Source organism: Carcharodon carcharias, chromosome 13 (genome assembly GCF_017639515.1).
Source record: "Carcharodon carcharias isolate sCarCar2 chromosome 13, sCarCar2.pri, whole genome shotgun sequence".
Taxonomy (NCBI): Eukaryota; Metazoa; Chordata; class Chondrichthyes; order Lamniformes; family Lamnidae; genus Carcharodon; species Carcharodon carcharias.
Genome location: NC_054479.1, coordinates 97,383,196 through 97,409,007, shown reverse-complemented (window position 1 = coordinate 97,409,007; position 25,812 = coordinate 97,383,196). Strand labels below are relative to the sequence as shown.

At 40.9% G+C, this 25,812-nt stretch overlaps 1 protein-coding gene across 1 annotated transcript in view; it reads left to right on the top strand.

Moving 5' to 3' along the window:
• The window catches only part of LOC121285956 (CD9 antigen-like), a 43,615-nt gene that overhangs the window by 11,454 nt on the left and 6,349 nt on the right, over positions 1–25,812 (top strand). Inside the window, exons 2-4 of the mRNA XM_041202938.1 lie at positions 15,595–15,697; positions 20,227–20,324; positions 22,874–22,948. Of these exons, the coding sequence (XP_041058872.1) occupies positions 15,595–15,697; positions 20,227–20,324; positions 22,874–22,948 (276 nt within the window). The remainder of the gene's footprint in view (positions 1–15,594; positions 15,698–20,226; positions 20,325–22,873; positions 22,949–25,812) is intronic.

Below are 25,812 nucleotides of genomic sequence, written 5' to 3'. Positions count from 1 at the left end.
TACAGGAAATCTGAAATAAAAGCAGAATGTTGGAAACATTCAGTGGGTCAGGCAACAGCTGTGGAGAGAGAGCAACAGATTTAATGTTTCAGGTCAATGCCATTTTGCTAGTTTAATGCAGCATTTTCTGCTTTAATTAATACAAACTAAAATACTCCACCAGTAAAGTAAATAAACTGAGAAAGAAGGACCCAGAAATGTATTAGATTTAGTAGATCAGAGATAAAGACTACAGATTTATTGATATTATGTTAAACTTTTGAATAATGGTATCTCACAGCAGTTGGTGAAGGCTGAGTTATTTAAAATCCCAGATGGGAACTTTAAACAAACTGCATTTTCAATTGGTATGTTTGAGATGCAGCTCAGAATTCAGGAATAAAACCCACCAAGCCTCAAGAGGTTTTTTATATAAATTAAACAATTATTAATTTAACAAATTTAAATACAGAACACATGTCTATAAATTACTACCATAACTATTAAACAAATCCCCAAATTAACCACTCCCAGGTAAATATCTTCACCAAGGCAACAATAGCCCATAGACTTAAAATGTGCTTTGCCTGGTGTGTTTATCTTACGAATTCAAGATGAGCTTCCTTTCAATTTGTTCCTTCGCACAGTTGTAGACTTACAGGCAGCATGCCTCTGACTCTCACACAAGACCCTTTTTTGTATGTACCAAGCCTTCCCTTTGAATGTAAATTCTCATTGTGAGAGGAGAAAACTTTAGAGGAGATGTGCAGGGCAAGTTTTTTACACAGAGGGTAGCAGCTATAGGAGGTGGTGGAAACAGATATGATAGTGGTGTTTAAGAGGCAGCTTGACAGATACATGAATAGGATGGGAATAGAGAGATACGGACTCTGGAAGTGCAAAATGTTTTAGTTTGACAGGCAATGTGATCGGCGCAGGCTTGGAGGGTCGAAGGGCCTGTTCCTGTGCTGTATTGTTCTTTGTATCACCAGGCTCTTTGAACTACACCTCTCCTAACAATAAAACCCCTTTCATAGGACCAATTTTATTAGTAATATAATCATATTGCTTGGTGTCTCCTAGCACGATTTCACCCCCAGTCTTTGGTTTAATCAACAAAATACAAACGTAAAACAAAAACACCTGGAAAAACTCAGCAGGTCTGACAGCATCTACAGAGAGGAATACAGGTAACGTTTCGAGTCTGTATGATTCTTCATCTTGGTGTCCTTATGGTCAAAAGATCCAGATTAATTTTGGAGTCTCCTTGAATCCCTACAACTGAGTGCAGATAGCAGGAACTCCACCTGGTGATTCACCCTGGGGACAGCAATTACTTCTAGGACAACGTTTTTAAAATAAGCAAAAGATTGCAAAAATTCAAGTTGCACTAAACTCAATCTGCACTTCAAATTCTGTGATCCTTTGTGCCGGTTATGCTGACGTCAGGAATGCCAGTAAAACCTATGCAATAGAACAGAGACCTTTTAGGCCAAAGAATTTGCTTGTATTGAAGTCTTATATCTTGGCTAACACTTCAATGTATTGTCAGATATGCTGCCTTTCAGATGAGATGTTAAGCCAAGATCCCATCTCTGCCCTCAGGTGAACATAAAAGATTCTATGCCACTATTTAGAAAAGAGCATTGGAATTCTCCCTGTGTCCAGGGAGGGGTTGTTAAAGCATATGTTTGAGGGGTAGAGGATTACTGTAAGTGTGGTTATAATCTTTTCGTGGAAGATGTGCTGCTTCTAGAGGGGTAAGTGTTATTTTGGGATCCTGTCACAGAAGTAGGAAGTTGGCTGTATGACAGGTAGAGGGGATAAGTTGCAGATTGGGTGGTGGAATGCTATGCCAGATTTAGTGGAAGCATAAATAGGAATAAAGGCTTTTTCTTCATTCATTCATGGGATGTGGGCATCATTGGCTAGGCCAGCATTTATTGCCCACCCTTAATTGCCCTTGAGAAGATGGTGGTAAGTTGCCTTCTTGAACTGCTACAGTCCTTGTTATGTAGGTACACCCACAGTGCTGTTAAGGAGGGTGTTCCAGGATTTTAATCCAAAGTCAGTGAAGGAATGCCAATATATTCCCAAGTCAGGGTGGTGAGTGGTTTGGAGGGGAACTACCAGGTGGTGGTGTTCCCTTCTACCTGCTGCCCTTGTCCTAGGTGGTAGCAGTCGTGTGTTTGGAAGGTACTGTCTAAAGAGGCTTGGTGAGTTCCTGCCATGCACCTTGTAGATGGTACACACTGCTGCCCACTGTGTTGGTGGTGGAGGAAGTGAGTGTTTGTGCTTGGGGTGCCAATCAAGTGGGCTATCTTGTCTTGGATGGTGTCAAGCTTCTTGACTGTTGTTGGAGCTGCTTTCATCCAGACAAGTAGAGAGCATTCCATCACACTCCTGACTTGTGCCTTGTAGATGGTGGAGAGGCTTTGGGGAGTCAGGAGGTGAGTTACTCACTGCAGGATTCTTAGCCACTGACCTGCTCTTGTAGCCACAGTATTTATATGGCTAACCCAGTTCAGTTTCTGGTCATTGGTAACCCCCAGGATGTTGATAGTGGGGGTTCAGATTCAGCAATGGTAATGCCATTGAATGTCAAAGGATGATGCTTAGATTCTCTCTTGTTGCAGATGGCCATCGCCTGGCATATGTGTGGTGCAAATATTATTGCTACTTAGCCGAAGCCTGAATGTTGTCCAGGTCCTGCTGCATTTGGACATGGACTGCTTCAGTATCTGAGGAGTCACGAATCATGCTGAACATTGTGCAATCAACAGTGAACATCCCCACTCTGGCCTTATGATGCAAGGAAGGTCATTGATGAAGCAGCTGAAGATGGTTGGGCCTAGACACTACCACGAAGAGCTCCTGCAGTGATATCCTGGAACTGAGATGATTGACCTCCAACAATCACAACCATTTTCTTTTGTGTTAGGTATGACTCCAACCAGTGGAGAGTTTTCCACCTGATTTCCATTGACGTCAGTTTTGCTAGGGCTCCTTGATGCCACACTCAATCAAATACTGACTTGATGTCAAGGGCAGTCACTCTCTTCTCACTTCTGGAGTTCCGCTCTTTTGTCCATGTTTGAACCAAGGCTGTAATGAGATCAAGAGCTGAGTGGCCCTGGTGGAACCCAAACTGGGCATCAGTGAGCAGGTTATTGCTAAGCAAGTGGCGCTTGATAGCACTGTTAATGACCTTCTCCATCACTTTACTGATGATCTAGAGTAGACTGATGGGGCGGTATTTGGCTGGGTTGGATTTGCTGTGCTTTTTGTGTACAGGACATAACTGGGCACGTGGAGATGCCGGTGTTGTAGCAAGTTCTGAAGCATAAGCCTTCAGTACTATTGCTGGAATGTTGTCAGGGCCCATAGCCTTTGCAGTATCTAGTGCTTTCAACCACTTCTTTATCAAGTGGAGTGAATTGAACTGGCTGGAGACTAGCAGCTGTGATGCTGGGGACCTCCAGAGGAGACCAAGATGAATCACCCACTGGTTGAAGATTGTAGCAACCTTATTTTTTGCACTGATATACTGGGCTCCCCCATTATTGAGGATGGGGATATTTGTGGAGCTTCCTTCTCCGGTGAAATATTTAATTGTCCACCATCATGTGGTAGGGCTCAGATATAATCCCTTGGATGTGGAATCGCTTAGCTCTGTTTTCACTTGCTGCTTATGCTGTTTGTCATGCAAGTAGTCCTGTGTTGTAGCTTCACCAGGTTGACATCTCATTTTTAGGTATGCCTGGTGCTGTTCCTGGCCTTCCTGCACTCTTCATTGAACCAGAGTTGATCTACTGGCTTGGTGCTCATGGTGGAGTGGGGGATATACCAGTCCATGAGGTTACAGATTGTGGTTGAACACAATCCTGCTGCTGCTGATGGCCCACAGCGCCTCATGATTGTCCAATCACAAGTTGCTATGCCTGTTTGAAATCTATGCCATGCAACGCAATGGAGGGTGCCCTCTGTAAGGATAGGACTTCGTCTCCTACCGATACTGTCATGGATGGATGCATCTGTGGCAGGCAGGTGGCTGAGGATGAGATCTAGTATGTTTTTCCATCTTGTTTGTTCCCTCACCACCTGCCGCAGACTCAGTAGCAGCTATGTCCTTTAGGACTCAGTCAGCTTGGTCTGTAGTGGTGCTACTGAGCCACCCCTGCTGCTGTTGGACATTGAAGTCCCCTGCCCAGAGTACATTCTGCACACTTGGTAGTGTTCAACATGGAGGACTACTGATTCATCATCTGAGGTGTGTGTCTGTGTGTGTGTGTGTGTCTGTGTGTCTGTGTGTGTCTGTGTGTCTGTGTGTGTCTGTGTGTGTCTGTGTGTGTCTGTGTGTGTCTGTGTGTGTCTGTGTGTGTCTGTGTGTGTGTGTGTGTCTGTGTGTGTGTGTGTGTCTGTGTGTGTGTGTGTCTGTGTGTGTGTGTGTCTGTGTGTGGCAGAGTACATGGTAATCACCAGATTTGCTTGCCCATGTTCGACCTGATGCCATGAGACTTCATGGGGACTGGAGTTGAGGACCCTCAGGGCAACTCCCTCCCAACTGTATGATGGTTAGGCTCTCTCAATTTTGGCACCACATGAAAGTAATGAGGTCTTTGCAGGGCTGACAAGGGTGAGTTTACCATTGCCGTTTCCGGTGCCTAGGTCGATGCCTGGTGGTCTGTCCGGTTTGATTCTTTTTAAACTTATTAGCGATTTGATACAACTGAGTGGCCTGCTACGCTATTACAGAGGGCAGTTATGAGTCAACCACAATGTTGGGGTCTGGAGTCACATGTAGACCAGACCAGGTGAGGGCGGCAGATTTCCTTCCCTGAAGGGCAAAAAAATCAGACTGGTTTTTATGGCAATTGACTGGTTTCATGGTCATCCATATTTTTATTAAATTCAAATTTTGCCATCTGCCGGGGTGGGATTAGAGCCCAGGTTACCAGAGCATTACTTATAGTCCAGTGTCAATACCACTACACCACTGCCTCTTCTGATAACACATAGGAAACAGAAAATTGTACTGATGACAAAGAAAAAGCTAAGCAACTGGGCATGGAGGCAAGTTTAAAAAAATATATGGAGAGGGACTCTCGTTTTGGGAACATGAGAAGGTGGAGGGGCTTCAGGATCTGAAATAATCTGGGCGGGTGATTTTTAAGATTGGAAAATAGTGGAAAAGGCCTTTCTGGAGTGTGGCAGTGCTAGCAGGGTGGCCTTGTGTCCTGAAAGCACCAGGACTAGGAGTAAGAGGCGATGCATGGAATTTTGGAGTACTGGGGAAGTTTCCCAAACTTAGGGAGATGATTGGAGGTCTGTGAGGAGTGTGGTGCTGGATGTAGGAGTACTGGATTTTTTTTTTCTTGATCGGGATATGGAGAACACTAGCAAGGCCAGATTTATGGCTCATTGTCAGTTGCCCTAGTGATGGGCCAGTTTGTTTCAGCGATTGATTTGCAGCAATATGGCTTAGAGCTAACGTTAGAAAATGTCAATAATTAACTACATTGTTTGAGGACAGGAGCTGTGGGTAGGTTTGACCGTGTACTAGGATTGGTGGGTTTCTTTTCCTGCAGGAGATTAAGATAATGGTCAACTGCCAAATACCATATTTATTTAATTCAGTTTTACAATTTGCCATTGCCAGACATGAACACCTGGCCTCTGGCTTACTGAACCATAATCACAACAGTTTATCTAGAATGGATAGATCAAAGGCTCTTAGAATCTCAGAGCATGAAAAGCAATTCAGATCTGGTAGCGGTGGGGGTGGGGAGGGTGGTGATGGTGCATTGGAGATATGATGCAGTTCGTTTTGACATCCACATAACCTTTTTTGGTCCTCAGCTTTAAAATTGTTGCTGCCACTGTGATGTGACCCTTGGCCTGAAGAGTGTGATATTGCTGAGCCCTGACATTGGAATTGTTTATATTGGAAGGGCATACTCCATGGAGTCGAGATCCATAATTTGAGTTACTGAAGCAAATAGCAAGGAATGTTTCTTAACCATATGAAGTAAACATTGAATTATGCTTTCATGTTGCTCCTGTGGACTCCCTTTCTACATGATTCAAACATAAGCACCTATGAGGTTGAGGGGTCTGATGCAAAGCTGGGATTGTGAGGGGGAAGAGGAGTGGAAGACCTGGAAACATTAAGGGTCCAGATATTTGGGAACACTGATGAAGAGGTCCTGGGATCTGGGGGTATGTGTGGGTTTGTAGTTTGGTCTGCCAAAATTGGGACTGTGCACCCAGAGGTGCTGGAACATTGGAAACGCTGTCATGAATCCTGTTCATGCATTTCCTGCCACCAGCTGGTTTTCCCATTTCAGTGGTATTGAAGCATGAACTACTTTACTAATCTTTGCTGACTATGTATCAGTTTAACATAACTACAAACTCATAGCAAGCAAGAATAAAATCTTAATGATGTAAATAAGTGCGGGAAGGAGAAGGGAATGAAACATTGAGCAAATGATGTACTGTTAATAAAATGTATTTTTAAATTATTTATTCATGGGATGTGGGTGTCGCTGGCTAGGCTCATCCCTAGTTGCCCTTGTACAAAGGGCAGTTAAGAATCAACCACATTGCTGTGGGCCTGGAGTCATATGTAGGCCGGACCAGGCAGATTTCCTTCCCTAAAGGACACTAGTGAACCAGATGGGGTTTTTACAACAATCAACAATGGTTTCATGGTCATCATTAGACTTTCAGTTTCAGATTTTTATTTAAATTGAATTCAAATTCCACCATCTGCCATGATGGAGATTCAGACCCAGGTCCCTGGAGCATTACCCTGGGTCTCTGGATTACTAGTCCAGCGACAATACCACTATGCCATCTCCTCCCCCGTTTACTGTTTGGCACCCCTTTTTAGGGATTCTTCAAATTAATACAAGTTCCTTGGCTCAAAAACCTAACTTGCATTCCATTTTATGCTTTAGTGATGGTGTATTTAAAGTCATTGTGAATAAAAGTGTCTAATTCCTAAATTATTCTGCATTGTCATTAGCTTAACTGGGTTTTCAATTGAGACTTTCCCTTGAATTTTAGAGGTGCTGAATACAAATACTGATTTTTTTTTTTTCCAAATTCAAGATCTTTGGTGGCAGGTGGGAGCATCCAGTTTTGCCTAACTTTCCTCATACTTTATGACAATTTAAAAACTCACATTACATTTTAATTGCAAAATTCAAGAATAACTTACTGATCCTTAGTTGCAGGATATTTTTTCACCTGAATTTTCTATATTAGAGCGGTGGGGCAAACCAGAGGGTCCAAGTAAACTTTAAGATCAACTCGAGGCTCCAAACTACCTGTAAGCAGCAATGCAGCAGGATGATTTTGTGTAATTAAAACACTTATTTATGCATTTTCATTTCCCTACTCACCACCTCTACCGCAGCACACCCAAACAATTATAAAACTATTGATCCTGTGTCGCAAGGTGCCCAATTACTGCCTCGTTCACCAGGAACTACTTTACCATAACTGTTGAGGAATGTTCTAAGTTTGTCTTTTGAAAATGGTGCTGCTGTACTGGATTTCTGGCTTCTGCAATTCTAATGAGCAGATTCAGTTTGCAAAGGTGGGGCACAGTGCCTTTTGAAATATTTTAATTGCCAGAGTTTGTCACTTTCAAATTGTGGAAATCATTATTGTGCCCACATGGAAGTACAGCACAATGATGGAGAGGTTAACATTCCAGCAGTTTATTTTTACAGCAGCCTTCCTCCTGGCTCTCAAAAGGGGTTTGCCACAATTCAATGCAGTAAAACAAAAATGTTTTGGGAGCAGTGGAGATTAGAACCCAATAGGAAACACCTGGCATTTGCACTGGAAAGTGTTTAAAGATTCAGAATGTAACCTTCGTCAGTACTTGCTCTATGTAAAAAAAAAAGATATTTAAAAAAATGTGAATCATCTGGGTCTGAATATACACTCACTTTCAGTGCCACATTTCTAGATTTTTTTTTATGGGAAATGCTGCAATATTTTTCCACTCCTGTACAATATGAAGCTAACTAAATGACATGAATGCAGCTTGATGTGTGGGAGCTAATGGCAACCCCTTGCCTGTTTTCCAGAAGTAAGATTACAGATTTATGCACTTGAGGTAATTTGTGGTCATGGTTTAATTTCTCATGTTAGAGAAAATAGTAGGTGTCAACATGTAATCTTGTTGCTTCCCTAACAAAGGAATCTAGAATTTCTAGAACTACATCACTAAATATATAAATGTTGTAGTTTAAATGTGCCTTATGTTCAATCATTTTTAATTGACTTTCAGTGAATGTTGGCTTCTATTCTAATGTAGCAATTGAATTAATTTCAGAAATAACCCATGATCTCTGTAAAATGGAAACCGCAGAAAAATCCAGTTAAGCTACTTGCGGTTTTCTAAGCAAGATGTTCTATCACTTACCTTTATTTATTTTTTAATTTCACTCTTCTCACCAGCCTCACTGGGGGAATTGGCTTGGAGAAATTTTAAACGTTCATCACAAGCCTGCTGACCTTCCATGAAGGGTTCAAAGCAAAAGTTTGGGCTCATATCTGTCTTGTGTCTCGGTTTAATTCAGTAACTCTTCTTGGGAGGAAATATTCCAGAATTGGGATCCCCTTTTCACAGGGTAATGAGGTGAAATTGGGAGAAGTTTAGTAGCTTTTAAAATATGACCTGTAAGTCAGTGTGTAGCATTTTATTTTTGAGTCTAGGTGGAATGTGTGCAATTGTTTCATATCAACTGAAGGACTGATAACATCCAACTATCTGAAGTCAGGACCTAGGATCACAATATATATTGTACAAGATATGGCATAAAGGCTGTTACTTCTATAACTGAGGCTCCTCTCTTTGTGTTCCTAATAACCTACAACACAAAACACAACAAAGGTGCAGGGTCACTGAACCACACACAATCTTGAAAATCTTAGATCCAAAATTATTTTTAGGAATATAAGGTGATGACAAGGTTTAGTAGGTCACAATTCATAACTTAAAGGTCTTATTCTGGGCATCATTGCTAAAGATAATTAGATGACGGGCCTGAGGATTTCTGATTCTCCTAAACAAAAGGATTTAATCTACAGTGCTATTGTTTTTAGCACATTCTTGGAAACCAGAATTATAATTCAAGTTATCACTCGATCAGCATTGTACTCGAAATTCTATGCTTTTATAACAACAAAAATAACAGTTCAGTAGTTCTAGAACTTGCCCACTAATCAGCACCCTTTTCTTGTGAAGAATATATTGTTGCTCCCTTTGAAATTTGGTACTCTTGTATCTGCCCTGATGAGTGCAAGACGAAAAGCTTTGGTAGCATGTGCCTCTTTCAGCAGTGGTCAAGTTCTAAAATTGTTCCAGTTGCGCATACTCTTTTTATGCCCTTGACAAATCTTGGGGGAGGAAAGAGATCAGTTGTAAAGGATTTGTCGGAGCAAGATATCAAAAATTTTTCAAAAGTACCCTCGACTAGCTCAGCAGAATATGAAATATAATCTGTAACTGATTTTCTTCTGTGATGCAATACTGTACATCTGATAAACTGGTCAGTTTTCATATCTGAAGCCATTAATTTATCTCATTTTAAGTAAACTTGTTTTTCAGTTTTGACTATTTGCAGTAGTAATTGTTAATTACCACTGATCGTTAAACTTCCTAATGATTTAAAAGAACTTGTTCTCTCACTGACAAAAATTGAGCACTTTTTTAATAAAAAGACTTAAATTTATATAGCACCTCTACAACCTCAAAACATCCCAAAACACTTAACTGCCAACATAGTACCATAGATTGTGGTGTATAATTTGACTGGTGTGTAATTTGTGCACATCGCACACCACGCGCATTCTGTACCATACCGCACACACGCACCGACCCACCCATCGACCTTCAAAGATCAACATATTCTATGGTACATTTGAACTGCTGTGATGCGGCTGATTTGTGCGAGCAGTCTCCTAAAAACAGCAGTGTGATAATGACCAAATAATTGTTTGAGATTTGTATTGAGCAGGATACCGGGTAGAATTCCCCAGCCCTTATTTAAAATTGTGCCGTGGATCTACAACCACCTGAGAGCAGACAAGGCCTTGGCTTTTTAATGTCTCATCTGAAAGACAGCCCTGCTAATGGTGCAGCGCTGCCTCAGTCTTGCACTGAAATGTTAGCCTGGATTAAGGGCTCCAATCTCTGGAATAGGACTTTCGGACTTAAGAGACGAGTGCTGCCAGCTGAGACATTGTTAAAACACTAATGGATCTCTGTTGTTCGTAATGAATAACAAATTTGTTTTATGATCTCTGCTCCTCATAGGTTAGCTCAATGTTCAAAATATAGGGGGGTGTTGGATGAATTCATCTTCAAATTCACAATTAGCCAGTGAGTAAACAAAGATGGGCAAAAAATTCAAGCAAGGTTGCCTCCATACAATATTACTTTACATTGTGTGTCCTTCATGGTCCAGTGCTGAACAATTGCAGTGCAGGCATCTCGTTGGGAGCGGGAAAACAATGCAGAGTTTGATTGGACGAGCAGCAAGCAAGCGTGTGAGACAGAATCTGAGTAGCTGTTCCTCCAATCACAGATCTGGCTCTCCAGTGCTCACTGCTCCAGCTCCTCCAATCACAGGTTCTCTCCTTCCTGCTCTTGCTGCTCCAGAAAGGCAGAAGTTATGATTGGAGGAGCAGCAAAGGCAAGAAGAAGGCAACATGTGATAGGAGAAGCTTGAGCAGTTATCCTGGATGACAAGTTCGACTGTGGAACTTCAACATCTCCTGAATAAGAAAGAACAGAGGAGGTGACCAGAAACCCAGTTTTGAGGCCAGGAGCAGGCCCAGGGAGTCACCGTACCAAGAATCCTTTAAAGGGCAGCAGCCAGTAAAGAGAAGTTCCATCCTATTTTAACTTCCCTGTGATCCTGTGGTGATAGTGGTGGGTGGGGAGACAATGCGAAGAGAAATGATAACTAACTTACCAAAATTGCTTCTTGTATCTGATTTCTGTCTTATTGCATCAAGAAGTTGGAATTTGAGATAAACCTGATTTTTTTAAATTTGCTGTAAATTGGGAATTCTGTTTAGGTGATGAACAGAGACTTTTCAGATAGCAGGCAACCGTAGCTCATTGGTGGTGACACCTGCTCTCTTTTTACTGAAGTGTCCCTATGATATACGTAATCCAGCACGGAACATGACCTGTTGTTAGTATGGACTTCATCCTGTATTACATGTACTAATTGCACGAAAAGCTGAAATCACACAGGTGATTTTATTTAAACACTGCTTCACAGCCTTGACAGTAATATAAGGTAAACAAAGGGCAAACTAATGTTAACTTTAAATACCCGCATGCTCTTGTTCATATAGAGTGCTTTCTGATTGATTGAAACCTGTTCAATCCACTGGCATTGCAGAAACTTCAAAAGTGCCTTTAAGCTTGGGTAACTGTCTTTTTTTTCAGAGCACATGTACCATCTCTACCAAGAAGAAGAGGCCTGTTTCCAGTGAAAGCACTGGAATGCCTGGAAGCTGGACTGGATTGGGATGTAGTGAACCAGTGATGGGAGGCTGCAAATACACTGCATGTCCTGCCATGGTGCCCATGCACTGACTTGGAAGAGCTCCTAGCAAGCAGTCAACTCTGACACTTTGTTAATCTCTGGCACAACCAACGTAAATGAATATTTGACATTACGACACAGTTGAAGCCTAAGTCACAAGGTGCTTATGCATGAAAAAAATCAAATCACTCTAAAGGAGTCGATAGTTTAGGGGTTGTGGAAATGACTGCAGAAACGTATGGGAAGATGGCCAAGCTGTTTGACTTAGCTACCATCTGGAAAAGCACCAGCTCCCCATTTACTTATACTTGTATGTCTTGAGAAAAGACATGGCATGGATCTTGGAAACACAACACAAACACATACTTTCACTCCCTGGCTAAGGATATTCTTCAGGGCTACAACACTTGGGTGCAGTCTGCATGCTATCTAAGCATTCTGTTGGATGGCAGTACTGATAGGAGTAGTAAGGAGAAAGAGTTAGTGTATAGCTGTTACTGAGACAATGGTATTCCACAGATGAGGCGTTTTGGGGTCCAAGAAATTAAGAGTGCAAAAACAGATAGGATCATGGACTGCATCAACTCGATGTTCATGGAGAAGAACAGAAAAACCAACTTTTGACCAGAGAGATGGCTCCTTTGCAAAGCTGACTGCTGAGATTCCATGGCTAATTTGAATCCATTGTGCAGCACATCAATTAGAACTTGTCACCAACCATGCCGCTTCATCAGAGAAATTGATTAGCTTCTTGGCCTCACACATCATTCTACAGAAAGCTACCCAAGCACCTTTGGGAGCTCAGTGAATTGGCTGACTTGCTGGATGAAACCGTTCTCAGACCAACATGGGTAGAGGACACTCATTAGATTGGCCACTGTTGACGTTGAAAGGAACTACTCACTGTGTTGCCCATCTGAATGACAGCAGCAGGCTGAGGCCAAAAAAGACGCTCCTAAAGCAAGGTGAATGGTAAAGAAGCCTCCAAGTTCTTTCTCCATATGTAGTGCATATGAATATTTTTGGAGAGTTTATCTCGCCACAATGAATGTATCTTGGGCCATGATAACACTATCAACTAACTTCCTCAGTGCTGCGTGACATGACACAGGAATATTATAGACCGCAGCTTGGTACCACCAGAGCAGAGTACTGTGAGGAGACCTACAGAGGGATTGAATTGAAAAGGGTTGCAGAAGGTGAAGCTGCTTACTCCCAGTCACAAAACTATGTAGAGCCAGCTGGCTACTGCCTACAAGAGCAATTTGGCTCATTGTCAACCAACAAGATCTTGGAGCTGTGACAAAACTTGATCAGAAAATCTAGCCAAAGGAGCTGAAAGACTTTCGAGATGCCAATTCGAAGGTATCCTTGCATCCCAGGATGCAAGGTTGTTGGAACTATAGCCAAGCAACTCCAACTAAAGTAGATAATCCAAAAATATCCTAGTGTAATCACTTGGCACATTTTTGTGGAGTAGGGTCTTCAAAGAGAGGCAAGAAGAGTTCTCTAGCTGCTTCCACCTTTTTGGAGATTATACACCAATACCATCGGCCGCAGCCAAAGTGGCGAGGGCCTTTTCCCTCATGAACACAGTGACTGCTGAGTCAACTTGATACAAACCATTGCCAACATCATGATCTCTCGAAAGGGCCCCTCTGGGGATGACTTCAATCTAGAATCAGCTGTAACCAGGTGGTACAAAGCAGGTAAACAAGAGAATACCACATGTTCAGCTATATGATAGGTATAGATGATCTTCAGCTACCTCCTCTGAAGAAGAGGAAACGGAACCTGATTTTGAAGAAGATTTGGAAGTAGAGGAGCAAGAGATGTCATGACACTGAGCTAGTGGATGATGGACCCAGAAATGTCAGCAAACCTTTTTTATCTTACAGTTGATACAAGTATTGTGAACAACTTGAATTTTACATGAGGATTAAAAGATTTAATTGTTACAGGCAGGAGGGAGGTTAATTCAAACAGTGCTAATTTCTCCTCTCTCCACCCACCTGTAAACGGGTGTTTTGATTTGTTCCTCTCTTTGAGCGGTGGCATATTTTCCAACCCCTCAGTTTTGGTGCAGTCCAATTTTCTATTAATAACCTTACAGCAAACTTGAGATGGGATGAACTCAAAAGGTTAGTTTATTTGCACGCAGCCAAAACGCAAAAGAGAGTTCGCAATGTCCCCCTCATATTCAGATAATTGAGAGGGATAGAGAAAAGAAATATTTACAGTATAGAGACCACAGAGAAAGTAAATATTGTTTTACGTGAGTTCCAGGGTCCAGAATCAAGTCCGATGAGGTGTTCCTTCATGGGTGTTGGTGGGTTGAAAACCGATGCTGGATAATTCACTTTTCTGGTGGTTTTGACTTCAGACGATGAGATAGACATGCAGAGATGAATCAGTCTTGTAGGCAATGGTATGAAATTTCCAGCAGAAACAGCATAGATGGGGCCAGGTGTCTAACCTGGCCCCGAGCCCCTTTCTGTGAGGCTACCAGTTAGATGGTAAACAGGAAATATTACTGGTTCAACAAGCCACAGGCCCAAGTCACATGACTCCCACCTCTCCACACTCTTTTTGGCAAAGGATGTGTATCCCTTGTCTGGGTCCCTGAGATTGTTAAATGCCTCAACCATTAAGAATTGAAAGGAAGGTTGCAGGGCCTTTTGTCTTAGCAGACGAGCAGACTCCTGTTGGCCAGCCTGGGTTATGAAATGCAGATGGCCTTTGTACATCTCTCTTTGAAGTTTGTCTGTACAGCCCACAGAGGGTGCCGTTAGTGGCTCCCCAAAGAGAATGATTTGTGAGCTTACCCAATACTTCTAGGTAGTTCCTTTGTTTGAGGGTCACAGACATAGATTCAGCCATTTTAAGGATCTTTGTTCAGCCATGTGTTGCCAAATAAAGGCATTACTTAGAAAAATATGTTTTAACTATTTTGATCTGATTAATCCTTGCCTCGAGATTTGGCTGAGGTAAAAACATTTGGTATTTGTACTATCTTATCTATCTAATGAAGGAAACGCTTTACTTTCCGTACTTGCGTTATCTTTAATGTTACTACATGGCTGCATCACCTAATAAAGGAGCTAGTGAGAATGGAAAAGAAGCCCTAGCAAACCAAAAATATTATTTAACCCTGGGTTAGTTAAATAAATGTCACCCTCAAGTGTTGCACGGTTAATTGACTATAGCTGATTATGCAATGCATAAACAGGTAACTGTGTATTGTTCCCCTATTGCAGATAAAGTAAAATTGTATTGATCTCAACCACCTCGGGCATTCACCAACTGCTGGATAAGTTGAAAAGCAGGCACAGTATAAGAGATATAAATCAAATATTTGTACAAGTAATTATGGGAAGGTGGTGGTGTAGTCGTATTGTCACTGAACTAGTATTCCAGATACTCAGAGTAAAGCTCTGGGGACCTGGGTTTGAATCCCACCACGGCAAATGGTGAAATTTGAATGCAGTTTAAAAAAAAAATCAGAATAAAAGTCTAAAAGTTGACCATGAAACCATTCCCATTGTTGTAAAAACCCATCTGGTTCACTAGTGTCCTTTAGGGAAGGAAATCTGCCGTCCTTACCTGGTCTGGACTACATGTAACTCCAGAACCACAGCAATGTGATTGACTCTTAAATGCCCTCTGAAATGGCCTAGCAAGCCACTCAGTTCTCAAGGGCAGTAAGGGATGGGCATTAAATGCTGGCCCAGTCAGCAACGCCCACATCCCATGAACGAATAGAAAAAAATTATACATATGCATTTTAAACGTACTGCCTGAAGAAATACCTTATCTTGCGTCCTTTTTGATTTGCTATTCTGTGAGGCCAGAGTTTCCTCTACCATGCCCATCAGTTTGCGGCTCCTCATCCATTACGGTGAATGGATGAAAGAGAACAGGTTGGCAAGTACAGAAATGAAAAACATTGACTGAATGTGTAAAATGTTGGAATTGTTCTTGGAGGTGTGGCTAGTCCAATAATTCATGATCTGTTTCTTTTGTGTTTTAGCTTGCAGGAACTGCAGTCCTGGCAATTGGATTATGGCTCCGTTTTGATCCACAAACAAAGAGCATATTTGAAACTGACCAACATCCCACTACATTCTATATCGGTAAGATGTCAAATCTTGGAGGGAGTAGGTCAGGGGGAGTAAATTAAAGAAATGGAAGAGTACATTTTTATTGATTCCTATTTCATGACATAACACAAAAACTTAGATCTTCCAACAGGTGCAAGTATAATGTTAGCATTAATGAATTAAACTATTGCAAATTATTGGAAGAGTGCAAAAAAAAAATCAATTGTAACTCTCCCATTGGTATGTCATCTAAACTACACAAAGAGGTGCCCTGCATTATCTCCTGTAATAAACACGACATCTGTGCTTTTATTTTCGATGGGTTTGTGTAGATGACTACTGAAGTTAGTGCAGGGATGTTTGAGTTTGCATCTGTATAGTAATAGTGTTTGAGCTCACATTGGAAAGTTGACTTTGAAATTAGGATTTCCTTTGAAAGGCAGAGGTGCCCCTTTTCCATTGGCTCTGACACAAAAACAAGGCTTTTGTCTATCATTGAGCAATTCACCTTTTAAGGTGTTTTGGAGCCGAATGCACTATAATCATTCTTTTGGAAACAACTTATTTTTTGTAACACCGTAATTTAAAATGGGTAACTATAGTTGTGTTTTATGTGGACAGTGGCACAATGGCTTGTTGTAGATTAGATAGCAGAACTTGTTCAACAATTCCTCTATGCAGAACAGTTTATGTTGCATAACTACTATTGCAGGATGTTAGTTATAGCATCACTATAAAAGAGGGGAAAGGGATACAGCCAGAAGTTATAGTTGGAAGCAATAACCTAGGTAAAAAAAGTGTTGCAGTTCTACAGAGAATTTCAGGAGCTAGGTAGAAAATTAGATTAGGAGCTCAAAGGAAATAATCTTTGGTTTACTAAGTATCACATGCTAGTGAGTATAGAGGAAATAAAATGGGATTCATGTGGGACAGAATGGTGCAGGAGAGAGGGCTTCAAATTCCTGGGGCATTGGGACCAATTCGAGGTGGGAGGAAGCAGTATATGGATGTACAAGCTGCAGCTCAACAGGATTGGAACCAATAGCCTTGGAGGGAGGTTAACCAGTACTGTGGTGGAGGGTTTAAACTAATTTGACAGGGCAAGGACCACCAGAATGAAGCTTTGGAGGAGGCCTTCAAACTAGTGAAAGATTTTGATAGAGTAAATAAAGAGGAAACTCCAGTGACAGATTGGTCAGTAACCGGAGGGTGCAGATGTTATGGAAATTGGAAAAAGAACCAGAGGCAACATGAAAAATGATGGAGTTGTGATCTGGAATGCAATTTGGAAGAGTGGTGCAAGCAGGTTTGGGAATCTCTTTCATAAGAGAATGGGGTAAATACTTGAATAGGAAACACACTCCGGGTTGTGGGAATAAGCAAGGGAGTGCTCTTCAGAGTTGGCATAGTCACATTGGATGGACTAATCACTTGTTGTACTGTGTCACTTATCATTCTATCTTTTGGGTGGAAGTACTTGATGCTGGAAAATTGAACCTAGCGGTCAAGTTGGTGTTCAAGGTCCCCACCGAGTTTTCCTTTTTGTCTGTTTCCCCCAATCTGTCTGAACTTGTGAGTTGGGGAGTGAGCTGATTGTCTGCTCAGTAGCACTGGGCCCTGGCTCTGTTTATTGCAAAGGACTAGAGATACAATGATGAGGGCCTTTTGGATCTATTTTACAGCAGAATTATGCTTCAGTGTTTGATACTATACACTTGGTGAGTAAAAAGAACCAAAGATTGTTAGTATGAACTCAGCCAACAGCGGCTTCTAATTCCTCACCCTCTGTTTACCTGGGCGCGCTTTGCCTGGAATCTTGGTAAGGCTGACTTCTTGTAGGAGAATGTGGATTGGGATGGTCCTCGGGGTGAATATTTGTCTTATTTAGCCTTCAGCAAACAAAAGAATGGACGCATTCAAATTATCAGGAGGGCATACAAAGTTGCCTGTGTGTCATGATACAGTCCTTAGGTGGTGGGACTGTATCAACTGTTGGGAAATGCATCTCCATTTAAAATGTTGCAGGCTGTCAAATCCTGCCAGAGAACCCTACGTTTTGTCCACCACACAGCAGACATCTAATGACCAGCCGCCTTGATGTTGTGTGCTTGCTGACTCTTTAAATGAGGTTGACCCTAAAGGTTAAGGCAGAGACAACATACAAATGGTCAGGAGATGTCATAATTGTACAATACCCAACTCCCACCCAGTTAGAGACCTGACCCTGCATTATGTCCATTCATTGCAGTGTCACCCTAAGCCAGGCAAACAATACTGAGCCATGTTACTAAATCAGTAGGGCCCAAATCTAGCATGTTGAAGCTCTATAAAGCTGCAATGAGGTTTCACTGAGCATTGTGTTCAGTGACATAGGCACACAGGAACCTGGAAGGAGGTAAGAAAGACCACAAGGCAGATCTCCCCACCCACCACACTTCACCATTCCCACCTCCAAGTCGGGAGTTAAAAGGAAAATGAACTCTTCAGTCATGAAAGGCAATGAATGAAAGGGAATCGGTTATCTAAAATGATATGCAATAATAACAAGGATAGAAAAAAAAAATGAATAGAAGGGTTAATCTGAAATAATTCTTCAAATTCAACGAAGACTGGTGGAGAGATGGGTACATAATGGCAAAAGCTGTATCTAGGAGTAATGGTAAATACTTAGTAAAGAGTGACGTAATGTTGGGAATAATATCCTGGGTAGGATAGTACAGGGGAACGAGCAGAATGAAATGCTGTAATAGGAAGAGTGGTAGGTTTCAATGAAAAGATGGACAAAATGATCTCTTGCATTTGTCACAATTTTGGGGAGAGACATTTCAAGCTACGTAAATATTAATCAAAAGTAAGGTTGTTACTGCTCAAGGACCAGCTGGAAACCAAATAGTGCACAAGAACTGTTGTTGTCTTCAGGCAAACCACCATAACGAATCTAGGGTTCAGAAAATATGCAGTTTTTAACTTTGCTTCCACATAAATACGCTTGCAAATATATATGGTTTTCAAGTTTGCCTGAATGCACATGGGAGCATTAGTTTTGATGGTATGGGGCCAGAGGACACTTGATTTGTACAAGATGGATGGTACTTGAAACCAACACTTAGCATGTGCACATAGCACCAATAAGGTAAAACTAATCTGTCTCACAATGGCCTAGGTCAAAATCCTGAACCCTCCTCTCTAACAGCACTGTGGGTGTACCTACACCACTTGGACTGCAGCAGTTCCAAGAAGGCAGCTCACCACCACCTTCTCGAGGGCAATTAAAATGGGCAATAAATGTTGGCCTAGCCAGTGACACCCAAACCCCGTAAATAAATGGAAAAAATACGGCTCTTAGGAATTCATAGAACTTGATTTTTTTCATCTATTTAAATGATTGAATGGATACAAAAATCATTTTACACTCAAGATGTCTTCCCTGAGAGTACCACTCCATAACTGGGAGTGCAGACGTATGGAATCACTCTTCCTATCTGTTTTCATCTTTCAGTCCACTAAAGCACAGTGGTTTTAAGTAAGAAAGTTGTTTTATAAACGTTTCTAATTGAAGGTTATATGGGTGTGACCTAACCCTGATGATCTGGATGACTTGTAGTTTATTTTTCAATGGTAATGGCTGGAACATTTGGAAATGCTGAAGATAAAGACCTGGTATGTTAGTCTTTTCTGGGTTTTTTTTGTTGTGAAGAATGGCTTTGTAGAAAATGTTAATCGTTTACAGCTAGTATGCTAAATTCTACTTCAGATAGAGCTGCGTGTTATGCAAGAAGTACAGTTCTGTTTTTCTAGAACATAATGTGTTAAATTGCTTTAATTTGAAATTATTTTTCATGAAGTTTTTGTAGATTAATTCTTTGAACTGCGTAAGGATTGATTAATTAAAACACTTCTTTGGCATGTACGTTGTGTTTGATGATAGAAATAGGATGAATGTATGCTAGCTGTAAATATAAGTAACAAAACAACAGGCTGCAGTTATTGGTTTCTGCCCAGTGTCTATGTGCATATGATGTGCAGTCAGCTGCCTCCCAGCTTTACACACTCAGGGTTTGCACCAAGATCAACCTCAAAGGACATCTGGAGACAGCTGCTTGGATGCTCGCACAGAATGTCACTCCAAGTGGTTAATTCTTCATGTAAGAAGGAAGCAGACTCTGCTGTTTTACGTTTCCAATGGGCTGCCTGGGTACTTCAGAATGTGGCTTTGTAACCTGGCAAGAGCTGTACTGAGCCTGATGTAAACTTGAACTGGAGTATCGTGATACTTTAGTGCTTTTTTTTTTAAAGTTCCTAGGATTTGGATGTCGCCAACATGACCAACATCTAATACGCATCCCTAGTTATCCTTAAAAAGTTGGTGTGAGCCTCTTGAACTGCTGTAGTCCATGTGGTGAAGATAGTTTACAGTGGTGTGTGTTGGGTAGTTCGACTATTAATCCAATAGTCATAAATGATAAATTTCCAAGTTGGGATAGTGTGTAATATGATGGGGAACTTGGAAATGGTGTTTCCATGCACTAACACCCATTCATAGTTTATGCATTTCCTTATAGGTGTCTATATCTTGATTGGAGCTGGTGCACTGATGATGATTGTTGGCTTCCTAGGATGCTGTGGTGCAATTCAGGAGTCTACATGCATGCTTGGATGTGTAAGTTTAAATGCATGGCATAAATGATTTAGTAATGTTGGCCTATAAGTAGAAGCATTCTTGTAGACAAGATCTGTTTTTGTGCAAAAAAAAATGCACTTTAAATGATGGAAATTAATAATATAGTCAACCTTTGCCATTTATAACTTTTTAAAAATGCGAATGAGTTTCAAAACTAAGATGCTGACATCCATATTGGGAGAATTTTTTGTTTGTCCAATACTGAGCATACAATTTTCCTGATGCACAGGCATCCTGCTTAACTATGTACAGGCTGATGGGAGCAAAGTTTGCTCCAAGTCCTATTGGAGTTTAACCAATCAAAACCATATTCAACCAACATATCACTAGTCCATTGCTTGTTCAGCCAAAACCACACCACCTGTTAAGGCATTGATCTATTGGGCTATCTGCCATCAATTAGGAATTAATCTCGTTCCTTAAGTCTACCCTTCTGGGTTCCATTAGGGAGGTAAATTGGCTAATCATTTATCCAACATTTCCCTGGGATACTGTGGACCTGCTGGTTCAGGTATTGAGTCACCCAGTGTCAGAGAGAATTGACATTGATACACTTGGTCGTGCAAGCTGGTTTCATCTTAGAGCTAGTTCATCCCCAGAAAGACTCATTCACTGCTGCCAAGACAGATAATCACTAGATATTTGTTGGACAACTAATGAGCATGGATTTTAACTCTTGTTCAGTGGACACAGATAGTGAAAATATCATGCAAGCAGCACATCTCACCTTAAGACGCGAGTGCATTGCTACCCTTGATTACAGCATGGGCACAGTTAATGCTATACCCGTTGAACGGAGATGCAAGGGGTGCAGTTCTTCGGCACCTCTCTGCAACCTATTTGTAATAACTACAAGGCCCTGGGGATAAAGGCTTGTGTGCTAATACCCAGGCTGCCGTAAATATCTTCCAGTGCTTGTTGTCCCTGTTCTGTTACATCATCAGCTACACAAAGAACATCTGTGTTCAGTGTGTTGCAAGAGGCTAAATAACACAGTTTATGAACTGCCAGCCACCAAGATATACCAAGCTTAATCTTCACCAACTGCTTAATTCAAGCCTTCATGAGGAACTTTGTCAAAGTGGCATTATGCACCAGTATACCAGCTTTTCACCCTGCAGGAAACTCGATATTCAACTGATTGGAGTTCATCTTCCTGAACCATTTCTTCTTCCGCAGTGTGCTTCACAAATTGATCTTGCACCATACACATAGGCGGGAGGAACTCTGAAGCCTGTAGGACAACTGTTTGAATGTCTGACACATACTTAACTTGCATTAAGAAGGGCCAAAATGGCCTTCACCCTTTTATTACACTTCCAAAAGACTGACCAGATGGTCCAGCCTGACACTGGTGTGATGCCTCCTCAGTTGAGTAGATTGACAATGCATTTGCACAGCTGCACATGAGGACTGCCCACTTTGAGTTAATATTGCTTGTGAAACAACATCCTAATTATGCTCTGTTCTGAGGTGACAGACTAGGGGGAGAAAATAGAGAGAGAATTATATTCTCACATTCAGTTGGCAGCTTTCAATTTACAAATATCAGTGTCCTACTTCGGAGATCAATAAGTAACCTGTCTGACAAATGTCCAGCATGGTTTCTAGAGTGAAAGGTAAATAATTTATCCTAATGGTTGAGAAGTAGCTGGAGAGTAACTTTGAAGTGTATTTAATAAAAGGTTGAGCTTGCCATGTTTTCCACCACTGTTAATTGAAAGCACATGCATTCAGGCCAGTGAAGCTGCTCCTTTATTGACATTCTTCCTTTCTCCCTTGCATCTCAGTCCCTGAATGCCCATCTATCTGATTCTGCAATGTGGTTTCCGTGAACTTGTCTAGGCCAATAAAAATTGTTTTGAAGTGTCTGCAGAAATCTTAGTTACTGTAGGAAATTGTTTAAATCAAGTGTGTAGTAAACTTTGTGAAGAATTAGTCCCCTTGGGTTTTTAACAAAATATGCAATATGAGAAATATCTGGAGGGAATGGTTAAAGTACTTTGGATGTCTAAGTATCCTAATTTTTTAAATTGGACTTCATACATGTTTAGTTTCAAGTCAGCAGGAGCTTTTCTTTGGTAAAATTAAATTGCTCTATTTGCTCGCGATTACTAGCTGCTTATATGCGGTATTTAGATGATCAAAGCCAAGAATAATGATGCATTCACACTATAAGTCCAGAGTTGTGATGAGTTGGTTTCAGCTTCACACTAAAACTAAATATCTGGAGTATAAGTTGGGTGACCAGGTCCAAATTGTGAAGTGAGGCAGAAAGAGGGGACCTCCTCTAGTCAGTCTCATTCTATTGATGTCTGGCCTGAATCCAATTCTGAATTATGGTTGCTGCAGCAATAGTGCAAGTGCATTGATGCAAAGTGGTGTGCCTTTAGATGCTAGCTATAATAAGAATGCATCCTTAGAAATATCGAGTTAAAGCCTTTGTCCTTCTGTAAACTGTGGTTTTGTATGACACTGAGTTTGGTTTTTAAATAGTTTAGATGTAATCCAACACTCTTCTCTTTCAGTTCTTCTTGTTTCTCCTCGTCATATTTGCAGTTGAAATAGCAGCGGGAATATGGGGCTTTCTGAATAAGGATAAGGTATGGATCAGTTTCTGCTTTAAATCAGTCTTGATAGCTTAATTACTTTTTGTGCTGATCAAAGTCATGGATGTTAGTGCTAGAGAATTAAACACTAAACTAAACCATCCATTGTAACCAACCATTCCCAGGTTAGATGTAGTAAAACTCTATTGTACCATGACAATGTGTCCTGAACCTATTGGTGTATGTTTCTACTTCCTATACCAATCATCAGTCTTTCTAAGTGAGATTGCTGAATTGGTGAGGGTTGAACAGGTGGCCCATAACAATTAGGAACTGGACTGAGATTGTCTAATTGCACCCATTTTGGAACTCCTCTTCAAGACAGCACTAAGAGGAGACTTTCACACTTGTAGTCTGCATTGACTTTGGAACCAAAAGTGTAAGGACAGTGTATAACCCACAGAGCCATGAGGCTCTCCCTTAACAGTGCGTTTTTTCTTTGCAGCATCTTTCTGTCGCTGTTCCCTCTAGGTCCATTAAATAAAAACCTCCCCTAATTGGCAGCCTAGAAGGCTTGCTGAATTTTCCATCCTCTTCTGAGGGGCTATTGGTATGAGTATCATGGAGATCAGACACCTTCCAAAAGATGAACCTTGTCAGAGGAAGTAAAATGGGTTAACATTTGACAACATTTCACTTTTCCCTGAATCTACAGGTTAGCTTTTTGTGATTTGTGTACAAGGTCCCTCTGAATGCAAATGTTTTAGAGTCTCACCATTCAAAAAATATTATTTGTTTTTCTTTACCACATTGAATACGATCTGCTATGTTCTTAACCACTCACCAACCTGTGTATATCCCTCTGCAGCCTCTTTGCTAACATTACTTACACACTGCTTACTTTCCAACCTAACTTTGTATTGTCAGTAAATTTGGTTATATTACACTCAGCTTCCCCAAAGTTAAGTGGCATCCCACTAGTCACAGCCAATCTTAAAATGCCCTGTTTATTCCTACTGTTTTCTGTCAATCCCCAATCCATGCTAATATTTTCTCACTAAACTTAGTTTCCCATTATTTGAGTTTTTTGTTTCTTCTACCATGAAGATAGGCACAAAATATTTGTTTAACATGTCTGCCATTTCCTTATTCCCTATTAGAATTTCACCTGTCACTGTCTCTAATGGGCCCATGTTGACTTTCACCAATTTTAAAAAAATTCTTTCAAGGGATGTGGGTATCACTGGCTAGGTCTGCATTTATTACTCATCCCTAAGGTGGTGGTGAGCCACCTTCTTGAACTGCTGCAGCCCATGTGTTGTAGGAACACCCACAGAGCTGTTACAAAGGGAGTTCCAGAATTTTGACCAAGCAATGGTGAAGGCATTTATATAACCTACAGAAACATTTACAATCTTATTTCTGTCTATTGGTCGTCTAATCTCATATTCTTTTTTTCCCTCCTACCTTATCAATTTTTTAGTCTTCCTTTGCTGAATTCTAAAATCCTATTTTTTCAGGCTTACTTCTCCTTTTTATATTATATTACATTATAAACCTCTACCTTTGACCTAATGCTCTAATCTAATTTAACATTTTTTAGCCACAGTTGGATCACTTTTTCTGTGGGTTCTTTTCTTGCCTTAAAAGAATATATATTTTCAAATTATGCATTAATTCTTTAAATGCTACCTATTGCTTGTCTATCATCATATATTTTAATCACCCCAATCTACCTTAGCCAACTCATCCCTCAGACCTAAGTTTGTTTTATTTAAGACCTTAGTTTCAGGCATGACTAAATCACTTTCATACTCAAAATAAAAGTCTACCCTATTATGATCACTCTTCCCTAGTGGCCCATTTACTATAAGGTCATTAACCTTTCTCATTGCACAATACTGGATCTAACATAGCTTGTTCTCTGCTTGATCCCTCAACATTCTGATCTGGAAAACACTCTTATTTACATCCTAAAGAATTTGTTCTCTCTACTATTAATACAAGTTTGGTTTGCCCAGTCTCCATAGATTAACTTCCCCTGTCAATACTGTCTTACCCTTGTGATATGTCCCTTTAATTTGCTCTGCCCTTCAACTACTGTTAGAAGATCTTACTCTTACATATGTTTTCTACCACTTGCTGTTTTCTTAGGTCAGTGCAAACTGATTCTGCTTCTTGATTTTTCTAAGCTAAAGTCCTTTCTATTCTTTATGCCATCTTTTATTATGATGGCTACTCCCCACACCCCTCTTTTATTTTGTGTCTCCTCCAATATTTAAGTATACTGAAATATTTAGATTCCCATCTTGGTCGTTTTGCAACCATGCCTTCATAATGGCTATTGGATCAAATCTATTAATTTCTATCTGTACTGTTAATTCATCTAATTTATTGGTAATGCTTCATGCATTCTAGGTTAGTGCCTTTAGATTTAACTTTGTCAATTTCCTCGACATCACCTCACTAATGCCTTATTATTTTTATTACTCAGTATCTCTTACTGTCCCATTCTTATTTTTACCCAAAACGCTGCTCTGCTCTACAGCTTGACATTTCCCTTGCTGCTTTTGATTTTAAGTTTCCCTCCCCTTTTATTAGTTAAATCCTTGCCTACTGCCCTAGTTATTCGATTCATCAGGAAATTGGTCCCAACTTCATTTAAATGGAGCCTCTACCAACAGGCTGTTTGTATTGTCAGCAAATTGGATATATTACAGTCAGTCCCATCAAAGTTAAGTGGTACCCCACTAGTCACAGCCAATCTTAAAATGTCCTGTTTATTCCGACTGTGTTCTGTCCCTCTTTCCCCAATACTAGTGCCAGTGACCCCTGAAGTAAAACTTCTGCCTCCCACACCATCCTTTCAGTCAGGCATTTAACCTTCTAATCTGTTTATCCTATGTGAATTGGTATGT